Source organism: Dama dama, chromosome 14 (assembly GCF_033118175.1).
Source record: "Dama dama isolate Ldn47 chromosome 14, ASM3311817v1, whole genome shotgun sequence".
NCBI classification, from domain to species: domain Eukaryota; kingdom Metazoa; phylum Chordata; class Mammalia; order Artiodactyla; family Cervidae; genus Dama; species Dama dama.
In genome coordinates this window covers 4256135-4270399 of record NC_083694.1, presented here as the reverse complement: position 1 = coordinate 4270399, position 14265 = coordinate 4256135, and the positions used below count along the sequence as shown (strand labels likewise).

The following is a 14265-nucleotide window of genomic DNA, read 5'->3' as shown; positions in this document are numbered from 1 at the left end:
ATCACAACCGCAGAAATCACACAGGGAAAAGATGAAAGCCGTGTGTCATTCTTGTTCTAAAGGACAGGAACAGCTGCAAGACAGAAATGAGACAAGAAGGGTGAATCTAGTTATTAGAATTAGACCTGCACATTATCTGTGTGCTTCACGTTTCCTACTTAGGATTTTTCTCCAAAATAGAGACTGATTGGCATCGTATTGATACAAGGCAAAGGACGCCATACTGCCTAAGTTGAAATCCGTGCTCTGCCATGCCGTAGCTACATAATCTTGAGCAAGTCATTTCTCCTTTTTGTAAAAATTTGTATATTAATAGTGCCTACTTTTCAAATAAAGAATAAATGAAATGATGTATGAAAATGCTTAGCACAGCACAATTCCCAATGCATAGCAAGAGCTTAACAAAATGTTGGCAATTACTATGTGCGTTGATTTTAATTTTTCTTCCTGCCCTTTGGTATCGAGGATAACATATATTCAGGAAAATCCAGTTTGCACGCAAAAGGTATATCTGGTGAAAGTGATCGCCATTCCTGGAGGAAGATTCCTTCCTGAAAGCTTTGGATTCTTTCACCTAGTGTCTTCGCCCTACTTTCTTCCGGATGTTTTAACTACAGGTGCCAGAAATCTGCCATTGGAAGGAGATACGAGTTGCAGAACTGATTGGTAGCTTCTTTCGTTTTTATTTCTTCTTCTACTTACCTACTGCTACCTTCCACATACAGCTAAAAGACCAGAGACCCAAAGGATGGCATACATGTTCTCTCTTTCCAGGCTGTCCGGTCCCTTTTCCCCTCCGAATAGGGACCTCTTGAGAGAAAACAGTTTTATTTCCCCCAGAAGGTCTTTGTCACGGTGTCTCAGCGCCAACATCCCTGTCTTTAGACGCCTTCATCCGTGATCCTGAGTGGAGCCGCTAGGAAAACACTTAAGGACGACAGTGACTCTGAAAGACTGGAAAAGACAAAGGATTTTTACTTTAAAGAATTCAGGGCACTACTTCGAGACGAAGAAGGCAGTTACAGATAGACACTCAAGTTTCAAACAGGCGCACGGAAAAGCACACTGCCCACTGGACTGCTTTCTCTGTATCAAGATACCTGAACGGGATAACATGCCTACTCTCGTCCAAGCCTCGGCCCAAACCAGCGGCTCCTCCTTCCGGCCCTCGTCTGGGCTTAAAAGGCTCGCTACTGGCTCTCGGCGAGGGAAGGGGGGCCAGAGGCGATTGGCTAAGGGAGCCGCCCCGCCCGCGCCCTCCCCGGGGAAACAGCTGGAAGCGGACGTGGGGAGGGAGGCCTGGGATTGGCTGGGAGTCGGGCAGGGCGGGGTGAGGCCGCGCGGATGAAGCCCTTACCTGTCCAGGTAAGTCAGAAAGAGGTCAAAAGAAGAAAACAGTAGGAGACCGGGCACGCTGTCTCTGTCTCCGTCTCCGCCCTTTGCAGTACGAGGGTATTCTCTTCTTTTCCTTTCTTCAGTCACCCGCCCATTGAAGGTGAGTTAATTACTAACCAACTATTGCTTACTCTACAGCAGGAGTCGGGGTCTTCGTGGAAGCCAGAGCTACAGAGTTGAGCCCTTTATAACGCAACTGGGGGACTTTCCCCTCTCTTCCTCGACTCTCTGAATCCAGTAGTGCACCGGAGTAGGCTGATAGCTGGAGGCGGGAGTGCTTTTCTGGAGACCCGGGCTGAGATGCTTTTTTTTTTTTTTCATCTGCCTGTTTAGTTAGGTTGGGTAAAGCATATTGTGCAGGCAACAAGAAAAGAAAACAGGTTTGCTTTAGCAATTTCCATCTCTGAGCAATTGAAATTGAGTTGTGATTTTGGAAGAGAATAGTTGGAGTAGACGGAGTAGAAATGGAAAATAGCCCAGGGGAGGAAAAGTGCTTTGGTTTTCCATTGCATTTCTAACAGGAAATTTTCCCATAGCTTTATCAACTCAATGTCTATCTTTATTTAAATAAAAGGTGCAGTGTGTGTGTGTTCGGTGTGTGTGTGTGTGTGTGTGCGCGCGCGCGCGCGCGAGCGCGATAAAGGCGCTCCTTGTGGAAGGGTGTGTAAGGTGTGAGCCATGCTAGGTTGTTTGTAAGGCAATGTGAGGTTTGGTTACTTGGAAAAACTCCAAGTCAGGTTACCAGCTCATCTTTGGAAGCCCACGGATAATCTAGTTGCAAAGTCAAGCCTATTTGAGTTCAACCTCATTAAATTTCTTACTTTGCCTGTTAATAGACACAAGGACTGGCAAACTGGAAGCTACTCAGCTGTGCCAGGGCCCCACCCACGTTAATACTTCACCATAGCATGTCAAGTCTAGTAGGAATTCCGAGAGGGGTTCAGGCCGAAGCAGTGTGGCAGGGTCCAGAGAGGAGAACCAGACCAGTGCCGTGGTTTTGCTTTGCATTCCTTCAGGTGTCCTGTTGGCAGTGTGTGCGGCAGTGTTCCCCGCACACGGACACTGGGTGTAGAAGTCAAGTCAGAGTAACAAGTCAGCTCTCCATCCTCTAGCTTGTGGGAGTTAACACTCTGTTCCCTAACTTGACGCCTTTTCCTCCTGCTTCCAGAAAAAGGAAGTGGGAACATCTAGTGCCAGGATCCTAGAGCCTGGCACGCAAGCCCTGGATTGGGTTTCTTCCTGGCACCGGAACCTTTAGGCTCTAGCTCAGCCCACACCCCAGAACCAGCCCGCCAAGCTCACTGACTGAGGGCTGCCGTAGATGGTGACCTTGGCAGCAATAAGGATGACCTGTGATGTAGCAAAGCCCTTCTGCACAGGGAATGTTTCCACCCCACTCTCCCTCAAATCTACTGGTGAAAGAGGCAATTATATTATTGCCTAAACTCACATGGAAACCTGCACATGTGCTTGTGGAGAGGGATACGCATACAGCGCAACTTTTAGTCTTCTTGGCCTCCTTAGGATGTTCTCCAGTCCAAGGCACATTTGACTGGTCAGCAGGAGACCTGGAGACCTGGAGATAGGAAACCTCTTTGACCACTAGGGAGAGAGATGAGTTCTTAGAGGATTTGGGGGTGGTTTCATGGGAGGAGGGTGACCAGGGAGCCTTCAGACTGTTCGGGAGGTACAGAGGAGCCAAACAGGAGTGGGCTGGAGCCCTCTTCCCACCCCACCCTGTCCAGATGCCAGAATGCCACATGCCATTTTTTTTACTCTCCTCCAAGGCTTGGCTGGCTTCAGGAGTGGTTAATATTTAATATGGCTTTGCACGGGTGACGCTGATACAGGCTGTGCACATCTCTTAATCCATTCCTTTCTCCCCTCAAGCTGCCCAAAGAGGTCAAGTGTTCAAAGATACCAAACTCTCACCTTGAGTGTTTTGCCTGTTGCTCTGCTTATCAAATAGAAATACCTCAGGTTTCAATGGCTGCCCTGAAACAGCCCACAAGTTTCAAGGTTGTAAAGTTGGTGGAAGGAAATGCAGCATCCAGGTCAGGTCAGCCTGGTGAGGGAAGGAGAGGGAGTGGGAAGAAGAGAAGGCATCTTCACAGTTCAGACGTTTGGGATCAGAACACTAGGTGTGGAAGGGAGGTGCAAGCACATTGGGGCTCATTCAGCTTTGGTTTCAGGTCCAGGTTAATCTCTGTGGTGATTCTGTTGTGCTTACTTGAGTGTCAGCGGCAGTTGATGTCATTTCTTTACGCTGGAAATATCTGTTGTTGGGACAAAAAGCTGGCCTGGATGCATAAAGTTGAATCAAAAGAGGATGTTACTGGGGTTTTCAGTGTTTAGTCAGGGATGGCCAATGGTCCTTCCTTAGGTACATGGCCCTCTTGCGTGTGGAAAGCCTTTGTGATACCCTCTAGAAGGGCTGGGAGCCACAGGCTGTCCCATAGATGCAGTTATATGGATTATTTCCTACTTCCCATTGGAAGGGGAGTTAGAAAGAACCCCAGCTTTCTTAGCTGTCAAATGGAGAAAATGTCCCATCCTGCCTAAGCTAGCAGTTTTTTTTAAAAAACTCAATTAGCATATATGAAAGCACTTTATAAGCTATACCCTGCTGTGTTTTTTGAAGCAGTACTGTTCATATTGTTTCTATCTCTTCCAGCTGCTTCAAGCCATCCTTGGTTCCAAAGTGAGAGTGTGTTAGGCTGCCCTGGGAGGAAGGAGAGGCTAGCAAACCCTTGTAAAGTCCGACACGTGCTTGGAAGAACAAGGCAGTAATTTTTCTCTGAAAGGAAAAGGCAGTATCTGCATATCTGTTCACAGAGAACATTCCATTAATTACAGTGAGTCACTTTTAACAGTTACTGCCCCAATGTTACAGATAGGAAAGCTAGAGCCAATAAAACAGACCCTTGGATCTACACTGACTTCTTGGAAACAATACCTTTGTCTTAATAAAGTTTGCATGCCCAGGGCCAACTGGGTGCTAATAAATGTTACTGTAACTGAAAGTGTTTCCCAAAACTCCATTAAGCCACATATATTCTGGGAAATAAAATATTTGAAAAAGAGCTTGCAGTAATAGTGTAAAAGCCAAAAAAGCAAACTTCCAACCATGCAACTCAGCAGACTCTAGAATGAACGACAGGTTTCTTCATCTAGCATTTTTTGAGTGCCTTCCGTGTGCCTGGGCTAATGGATGAGAGATGAGAGATGGATCCTCTTTGTCTGTCTCAAACCTACAGAATGTTAGAAATGAGTTAGTACTTCTGGAAGTCAGTGACCTAGTCAGTCATTAATGGAGAGGCTAGCTGAGGTGACTGAACCTCATCTCGCATGACTTCTCACCTTTGTTTCTTTGGGGTTTTGGATAATGGGGAACTAGTGAAGGAACTCATGAAGGAAACACAGGAGTTATCTTCACCCGTGTTGATTCATCACTGGGCTTCATCTCCGTCCCCTCTGGTCCCCTCTATCTCTCCTAAGAAGCTCTGGACCCTCATGAACTACACATAGCTTGCTCATAAGAGATCGTCCCTCTTCCTTCTCCGTTGTTCTGCCCCTCCCTACCTGTGGCACTTGAGGGCCTCCTCCCCAGCAGGAGAGGAGCTCTGGGAGGCCTTGTGCTTGTCAGCTCGAGGTGGTTGGCAGGCTGACTCCCCCAACACAGCCCAAACCTGACTTTGGCATTGGAAGCAATTATTGGTACAGGCTGAAAAGACAACCTGCCCTAGAATCTAAACCCCAAGTCTCAAGACGTCAAATAAAATTCAATTTTCCAGGACATTTTACCTCGTACTGGGAGAGTAGGAAAGATGGTAGAAAATAAGACGCAGCACTATGAGGAAACCATGGATTCAGAATCCAACAAACTGTATTCTAATTCTAAACTCTTTCCCCATGTCCTTTCTTGATCTTGGAACTGTCTTTTAATCTTAATTGTTCTAGAATTTCATTTTAACATAGGAGAGTCACCTTTGGCCTTTCCAACTCTGGTGGAGTTTTCCCCATGAACAGGAATATGAAAACCCCCGGGACTTCCTGAAGATAGATGGCACTAACCTTCCTTTGCTATTTCTGTTGGCACAGTGAAATTGAAGCCATTCTTTCCCTACGAGTTGGAGTTGGAAGGAAGCCACCTAGGACTTTGCTCTTGTTCATGCGAGACAGGTTAGGGAACCTCATTGGGAATAAGTGCAGCCTCAGAGGGGGTGATGCATGAGAGAGGAACTAGGTCTGTGTCAGCCACTGGGTGCCTTGCACACACCTCCCAGACATGGGCGATGATGGTGGCTGTGGTGGGAGTCATCGCGTTGATGTTGATGACGTGGATATGGTAGCAGCTGACAATTACAGGGCCTGACAATTACAAACACACTGCACAAAGTGTTTTAAATGGAATATCTCATTATAAATTCATGACAACCCTTTGAGGTAGGTACTATTATGCCCTTGTTCCTTTAAAAAAAAAAAAAACTTTTGTTTCCCTTGCTTCAGTCTACTTTGATCCAAGTTGGATCTTGTCTTTTTCTTATTACAAAAACAGTAGTAGTTACTCATTTATTCCTTAAGCATTTGCTAATTTACTACCAACTAAACTGTGCTAACTGTTCTCATTTAATCTTATTATTAACCCTATTTAATGAGGAAAAACAGACTCAGAGTAAATTGCCTCAAATCACATCACTGTAAATGGTGGAGCTGGAATTGGAACCCAGATCCAGCTACTCTCCAGAACCCAAGGTTTAACCCCTGTAATACCAATGCTAGTAATGAAAATCTAGGTTAAGTTCCCTGGTCCAGAAAAAAAAAGAGAGAGAAATGATGGAGGCTCCCTTCTGCTGAACTGCTTCTGCACCACCTAAGTCCGTCCTCCTGCATGTGCGTGTCCAGCTTGGTGCCCCTGGTGAGGCTGGGGTTGGGGTCTGGGCGTGGCTGAGCATGGCCCCTTCCAACTCTCTGCTTGCTTCGTGTCCCGGGTGCCACGCTGCTCCAGGGCCTGGGCAGAGCCTCGCTGGAGCCTGGCTCAGCTCACACGTGGCTTTGATTCTTCTCTTTTCAGGCCCAGCCTGGGACATTCTCCACTTCCCTTCACTTCCCCTCTGGGAGCCCCTTTCACCACCCCTGCACCTTGCTTCAGGCGATGCCCGAGAGAGAGCTGTGGCCAGCAGGGCCTGGCCTGGAACCCGCCACCCGCGTCGGCAGCTGCGACAGTATGATGAGCACCACCTCCGCGCGCTCTGGATCTGTACGTACTCTGTCTGCAGCCTGGCCCGCTCTCTGCTCCCTGCCCTGCCCTGCCCTGCCCTGCCCACCACCACTGGCCTTGCTCACCGCTCCTTGTCTTTCATCTTCCTCGTCAGGGAGTGAATCATGCCAGGCAGGATGTTGCCTCTGAGTCACCCCCGCTTCTATAGAGAATAGGGTGGGACAACCCCAGAGAGTAATAAGACAAATGAGACTTTTTCCCAGCTCTCATTAGGTTGGGAGGTTTAACCGAGATGAGAGAATGGGTCAGTGATCTCAGGCCACAGTGGAAACAGAATGTAGATCCTTGTGGATTCCTCAAGTCCTCTGCAGCGAACAGCCTCACTTCAGTCTTTAACAAAGGTCAAAGAGCACAGAGCAATTAAGAGCCTGCGTTCTGGAGCCAAGCAGATCTGGGTTCTCTACTTAAGCAGCTCCATTATCTTGGGCAAATTACTTTATTTCTCCAAGTTTCAGTTTTAAGATGAGGATAATGTTAATACCGAATTTGCAGGGTTCTTGAGAGGAGTAAATGAAATACACGATAAAGTATTTAGTACCTGCCTCTATCTAGAAAAGAAATAGCCTATCTGTAAGTGGAGATTGAGAATCTTCCAAAATCATTGTGTTTGTCTGTGACATGTAATCAACTGTAGTTTTTCTGGGCATGGATTTAAATCTCAATTATTATAAGATTGGTGTCAAAGAATAAGTCTACCCTATGTCCAAATGTAAGCATTCTTTTGCTATGGGTGCTCATCATATACATGATAACCCTTGATAATGTATACTTTATTGCTCTATATCCTGTATGTAGAGATATTTGAAAGTTTAAAGATCATAATGATCTCTACTCAATGTTGAAGATGTTTAATATAGTTGGTAAGTTTTGACATGTAAAACTGGAGTAGAAAACAGCACATAATGCACAAAAGGTGAAAGTGCAGACAATCTGTATATAATTTCTTTTTGACCTTACATGATGGGGCGACAGAGATAGCTTCCTGTCTGTTAGGCAGAGACCAACATGAATAGTTACATAGCATTGGACACAGAATGTGGCAGGAATTAAAGGTTGTCAAAATGAATCGTCTACAAAGGACAAATTCAGAGCTGGAGTCTTGGCAAGACTATTTTAGGAAGAAGAGGGCAGTAAAGAAGATTTTGTTCACAGAACCTCTGGAGCCAGCATCAAGGCTTCTAAGGGCTATATCTGGGACTTCCTTGACATCTAGGTCTCCCTCAATCAACTGACAGATGACTCCTTATGGAGCCTGAGGGACTGGAAAAGTCATTCCAACAACCATTTCCCCTCCGCCTGAGATATTTTCAGGGTTTTCTCAAAATCTTTCCTGGCCATCTGAATGGGTCTGAAGAATATATAACTCTGCAGTGACTCAAACATTAGGAAGAGGGGTAGAGATGCTAGGAAGGGACTCAGGCCAAATCTCCTGTATTCCCATCTGCCCTTTTCATCCTCCCTTCAACCTTCAACTTTGGAGAGCAACTATTCCATGGATCTTCCTGGCCTTGCAGAACATGGCAGTAAGCATCTGAAATGGCCATAACCTGTTCTTCCAAACATGCCTGTGTGCTTTTTCATAATAAAAACATGTATCTCAATTTCTGCATAATATTTAATACTCAGTTGCTCTCCCCACAGCCCATACCAGTCTGTCCACCTTCCTCCCTTAAGTTAATATTTGCTTAAGAAATGCACACTTTTTTGAATGTTAGCCAGAGCCAAATGCCATCAGGAAAGTAAATACACAAGGGGGAAAAAAATTTCTGCATGGAATTCATTTCAAAGTCAAGTATAAATTATTTAGTGAATTTATCTGTGACTAGTCGTGCCACTGTTCCTATTGGCCTGGCAGCGACTAGTTGACTGTCTTTCCTGTTTGTCCTCATACTGTCCTTGACGTGCCACATCAAGGATGCAGAAATACTTTGAAAAGTTCAAAGCAATACCAGTTTGGGTATTGCTTCAGGTTTAAAATCAAATCATTATGTTACACACAAAGTTGAAGCACTTGACATAAGTCACACAGAAGAAGTAGAATTAGAACCCGGGACCTTCTAATCTGTGCCCATAAGCGTTCCACCCAGGACTTAGCACATGAAAAGCCCTTTGCAGTCGGCCTGCCCAGCTGTCGGAGCTGGGTGCCAGGGGACCACAGCCCGACAGGCTCTGCCCTCCCGGTGCTCGCGGCTTCAGGAAGCAGCTCCAGCAGGTCTGCACAGTGGCACGGTGGGGAGGTGTCTGGCTCTTCAGCATTCCTTCCCCAAGGCAGGGTGGCTCTTGGGCCCCACCAGTTTCTGGAGAGCTACCTGTCACAGCTCCCCCACCCTCTCCTCACTCCAGAGTGACAGCAGCTACGACTTCCTGTCCGCTGAAGAGAAGGAGTGTCTGCTATTCCTGGAGGAAACCATTGGCTCCCTGGACGCCGAGGCTGACAGCGGGCTGTCCACCGGCGAGTCTGAGCAAGCCACAACTCCCCGAGGTCCCCGAGCACTGCCCCCGACCCAGCCTGCCCCCCAGGGTAAGACAGACTGTCTAAACAACCAAAACACACTACATCCTCCTGGCCGCTTTCCCTCTTGTCTGCCCTCTGCTCTATAAGTCATGGGCAGAAGAAGGAACAAGCACTCTCCTCTCTACTTGCAGCTAGAATAAAGCCTTGTCCCTGGAGGGAAGGAGGGATTGTCCAAGACAGCTTCTTGTGTCGTTGTATGAAGCATCAAAAGTCTGGGAGGGAAGAGGATTTGACTGGCTCCCACTCTCTTCTGGAGACATTCTAAAGCCATCTGACCACCGAGGTCGGGGAGAGAACCAGGGAGGGGTGGGTGGTTGGCTCTGGAAAACCTGAGTCAGTCTGGGGAGCTAATCTGGGTGACCCAGAGGATGAGGCTGCAGGAGATAAGAAGAGGGAGGGGCTCCCTTAGTTTCAGTGGGTGGCATCTTGAGGGCCTTGTGAGAGAGCATGGAATGATGATGAGGCTCAGGAGATGGAGACAAAGGTGACCTGTAAGTGTAGCCATACATCCCAGGAAGACAGTCCTATTGGTATTAGGACTGCAACCACTTCTTCATACACTTAGCAAATATTTATTGACAATATGTTAGACCCTCTGTCTGTGGTGATACGGCAGGAAGTGGGGACGTGGGACTGCCCCTGCTGCCTGGTGCTGATTTCCTGGCCCAGTGGGCCTGATGCCTACGCTTCTTCACTGGAAGGGAAGAGCCCACATCACCCTGTGGCGCAGGGACAGCTATGGCCATTACAGAGTCATCCAAGCGTTTACAGGAAGTGGAGGTGGAGGAAGGCAGACGCCTGGTGGGGCGGGAGCACATGACCTGTTGATGCTGTTCAAGCTCAGTGCTCCCACTGGACCCAGTTACCCGGGAGCCCCAGGACGGCGAGAGGGACTGTCCTGAATCCCAGCCATCCTGCTTCTGCAGAGGTTAGGAAGAGCCTGAGTCAGGGACACAGAGCTGTCTGCGCTGCTCTTTCCCCAGCCACTGGGAAATGCTAATCCTTGGTTGAAAGAAATCTGCTAGGATTGATCTGTCAGTCTAGATGATATCCAGACAAAAGTGTTGTCCTTCAAGAACAAAGAAACAGCAACAGACAGACAAAAACCCGTCCAATGAGGACTGGAGATCAGAGTTTGGGAAACATTTTCTTTCCCCTTGACAGCAGGGTCCTCACTGCCTACTCTTCTTCACCTGTTCCCCTGACTCTTACAGGACATCCAGAGGAGACAACTGTCCGAGGACCGGAGCCAAAAAGAGTGACTCCATTCAGCTCAGCTCATCCCCCCCGGCCCCAAAGCCTGGGCCTCAGGTCTGGCTCCAGCAGCCTCCCCAGAAATATCCACATTGGCAGAAACCAGAACCTCAGAAAAAGCTCCACCCTGACTAACAGCCATAATCCAGGGGGATCCGAGGGACTTGTCTCAGGACCTGAGACAGCGCGGGTCAGCCAGAGCCCTGAGTACAGCCAGGCTGCCCTTGAGCTGGACGGGCCGCTCATCCCCCCACCGGAGGCTTTCCAGGACGCCCAGCCCGAGCAGCGTGGCCAAGGCAGCCTGCCCAGAGGACCAGGGGAGCTGAGCCCCAGGCCCCAGGCCCACCCATCACTCAGCTCCCAGAGAAACAGGGAGCCCGCTCCAGAGGCCATGTCCCAAAAAGCCAGTGAGAAAGGCTCAACCGGGGAACCTGCACCACCTGGGTCTCCTCCCCTGGTGTCCTCTCGGGATGCAGGCGCTAGAGATGCGGCCGTCCCTTCTGCGGGCCATCCAAATGGCCGGCCGGCTCCCGTCACGGCCCCTAAGCCCCGGAAGCTGCCGCCAAACATTGTCCTGAAGAGCAGCCGCGGCAGTTTCCACAGCGACCCCCAGAACCGGCTGTCCCGCCGCTCGGAGGCTGCGCCCGGGGACCCCAGCCCGGCCTCGTCCTCCCTTCAGGAGCAGAGGAAGGCACGCAGGGAAGCGCTGGAGAAGCTGGGGCTGCCGCAGGACCAGGAGGAGCCCAGCCCCCGCTTAAGCAGGCCCTCCGTCAGGCTCAAGGAGACTGGCGCTCAGGCCGTGTCCCCGGCCCCAGCCCAGGTCCCCGGAAGGGCCCTGGCGCCTGCACCCACGCGGGGCCCTTCTCCCGGGAAAGCGCCAGCTCTGGCCCAGCCGCCTTCTCCAGGCAAGGTTCCGGTTCCCTCCCAGGAACCCACTCAGGGGACAGCTCCAGCTGCCAAATCCACGCCAATTCCTATCCCCAAGGGCCCGCGGGCACAGAGTCCCCTGACTCAGCGAAAGCCAGACTCCGGGCTGACCCTCCAGGAGAGCGGCGTCCCTGGCCTCAGACAGATGAGCTTCAAGTCCAGCACCCTGGAGCGGTCAGGCATCGGGCTGAGCAGCTACCTCTCAGCGGAGAAAGCTCCCAGCCCCCAAACCAGCACCTCTCTGGAAAAAGGCTCCTTGCTGGACAGGATCTCGCCCAGCGTCTTGCGTAATTCCCGGCCACGCCCAGCCTCCTTGGGCACGGGGAAGGACTTCGAGGGTATCCGGGTGGGCAAGCTGGCTGACCTGGAGCAGGAGGGGCGCCCCAAGCACCTTTCTTACCAGGGACCGAGCCGAGACAAGCTGCCCCGGCCCCCCTGTGTCAGCGTCAGGATCTCCCCAAAGGGGGTGTCCGATGAACACAGAAGGGAGGCTCTGAAGAAGCTGGGCCTGTTGAAGGAGTAGGCCAGGCCCACTGGCCACCAGCCCAACCCACACAGCCCCCTCCCCGCACCCCATTACTCAAGGTGGGACCCAGAGCTCAACTTAGCCTCCCCACCTCGTGACTCAGGAGCTGGACAGGGGTCAGCTCCTCTCCAATGGCCTCCTGTCTCTGAGGGAGAGTCTGGAGCACACATTTGTATTCACAGCAGCTGTGCCAAGGAAAGTGAAGTCACTCAGTCGTGTCCAACTCTTTGCGAACCCATGGACTGTAGCCTGCCAGGCTCCTCTTGTCCATGGGATTTTCCAGGCAAGAGTACTGGAATGGGTTGCCATTTCCTTCTCCAGGGGATCTTACTGACCCAGGGATTGAACCCGCATTGCAGGCAGATGCTTTACTGTCTGAGCTACAGGGAAGTCCTCAGTACCTGCACAAATGGTCCTGAAGAGGATTTACACAGGAGGGTGTGCGTGTGTGTGTGTGTGTGTGTGTGCATGTGTGTGTGTGTGTGTGTGTGTGTGTGTGTTATAGGCTGTATATATCACTGATGCTATTTATATGACACAAGGAGTCATTGCTCAGAATTCTGCTCTGGTTGAAAATTTTCTTATGCTGGGTAGAGTTCAGCCTAGCCAGAACTGAGTGGAGAGGCATGGCTGAGCCTGAGAAAAATAGTCAAATGAGACAATAGACGTTCCCATGACATTAGGCAAATGCAGAGTCATGTGAAACGTGGGTCTCCCAGAATCCCCGCAGTGGATGGAGACTGGCTCAGACCTTGCTGGAGTCCCCTCTCTCTTCTGGCCTTCTGGACAGGGGCCCATGGCCAAGGAGGCTGTTTGCTGCCCTCTCACTGTCCTTAGTCCTGAGGATCAGACACATCCTGACACTCCTGTTGGTCTGTGGAGGCGGGATGAATATCTACACATCATACTTCCCTTGGGAAGGGTCTTGTCCTTGGGCTTGTTAAACTCAGTGATAAACTATGATGGGCCCTGACTCCGAGATCCCTGTTTTTCCTGCTCTGGATCTCCATCTGCACAGGACTGAAGCCAGGGCTGGGCCACCAGTGAGTTGGGAACTCAAGCCTAGAGACATTGTAAATACCGAGAAACTCTTGAAAGCCTTTGTCTACATGATTGCAAGTTATTTTTTGATTTCCTCAATTCCTATGGAAAATCAGCACCTTATAGTCTCTGCTAATTATGTATAGACTATCAGAGCTGGGGGGGCCATAGAGACCCTCTAATCCAATCCTGTTAGGGAAGGGAAGTGACTCATCGTGGTCAGTGTGCATTAGTGACAGAGCTGAGGTCAGAGCTGGGGCTCCCATTCCCGCCCACACTGCAGGCCCCTCCCCTCCAGCAGAGCCCTTGTCCATCCACCCAGCACCCTCAGGACCGGCAGTCACCAGCAGAAGTCTAACCTGAAAGCTCTTCAAGCTCTAAGGTGTCTTCTGAAACAGCAGAGATTAAATGTTCAGGATCATATTTAGTGTTGTGGCTTCTTATTTAATTTGGGAAAGTAGCCGTCCAGTGACTCATGAATCCCAAATTCCCTGACCAAGTCGTGCAACTTGCAAATACGCCAGAGGGTACTATGGGTAGGCAGTGTGGGCTTCCGAATACAAGGCTGGAGACTAGACATAGCTGGACATAGCCCCTGCTTCCCCTTAGGAAATAAATACTGTTCAGAGACATGAGCTGGTTGGAGTCCACGATGCCTGAGTATGGGGGGCGGATAAAGGGAAGTGGGTTGAAAATGTGCCGTGTAGTTCTGCTGAGCATTTCTGGACCATGTCCTTAGGGGCCCAGCACATCAAGGCTCAGTGTTTCTGAAAATGGTGAGAAGGTTAAGATGAGGACAACAAATGACTGCACCCTGCTCTGGCATGTAGGGTGTGGGTGCCTGTGGGGTGTGGGTGTGACAGTTTCTGTGTACACTCCACACACACACACACACACACACACACACACACACCCAAAAACCTAGTACCTTGCTCCTGGCCCTGGGTGAGAACCAGGCCTGTCACAGCAGACGGGGTCCCCCATGACAGGCTGAGTCACGTGTTATCTCAGAACCCCCCCACCCCAGCCTCCAAGAGAGAAGGCCTTTCCTGCATGGTCCACCACAATGCATTGGGTTGAACTGCTTCTTAAGATGCAACCTGAAGAAAGCTCACTTTATTTTTTATTAATTTCCATGATAAACAGGGAAGCTTGAGGCTATCTCTAAAGTATGACTTGGTAGGAGCCTGGGGCCCTGGCACCAACACAAGGCTGACTAACACAGGGTGGTCAGGGGTACCTCCTGTTAAATCCCACTTCCTGGGGAGGGCAGTTTCTCTCCCAGACACAGCAGAGTTACACACAGCCTACACTCCTGTTCTGTAT

General features: G+C 49.9%; 1 protein-coding gene across 2 annotated transcripts; it reads left to right on the top strand.

The window, feature by feature from the left end:
* Positions 1-1340: 1340 nt before the first annotated feature.
* On the top strand, positions 1341-13362 carry C14H1orf116 (chromosome 14 C1orf116 homolog). Of its 2 annotated transcripts, XM_061159963.1 has the most exons (5): positions 1363-1495; positions 5497-5577; positions 6470-6655; positions 9020-9197; positions 10406-13362. In XM_061159963.1, the coding sequence occupies exons 3-5, from the start codon at positions 6551-6553 to the stop codon at positions 11893-11895; spliced, it is 1773 nt and encodes a 590-aa protein (XP_061015946.1). In that variant the 5' UTR covers positions 1363-1495; positions 5497-5577; positions 6470-6550; the 3' UTR covers positions 11896-13362. The 2 variants fall into 2 exon arrangements, with proteins under 2 accessions (XP_061015945.1, XP_061015946.1); XM_061159962.1 differs by lacking the exon at positions 5497-5577 and having other exon boundaries at positions 1341-1495.
* Positions 13363-14265: the final 903 nt, after the last annotated feature.

Coding starts and splice junctions, on each gene's coding strand:
- C14H1orf116 (XM_061159962.1), top strand. CDS start 6,551: ATGCCCGAGAGAGAGCTGTGGCCAGCAGGGCCTGGCCTGGAACCCGCC. Junction 6,656..9,019: donor CCTCCGCGCGCTCTGGATCT/GTACGTACTCTG, acceptor TCCTCACTCCAG/AGTGACAGCAGCTACGACTT. Junction 9,198..10,405: donor GACCCAGCCTGCCCCCCAGG/GTAAGACAGACT, acceptor TGACTCTTACAG/GACATCCAGAGGAGACAACT.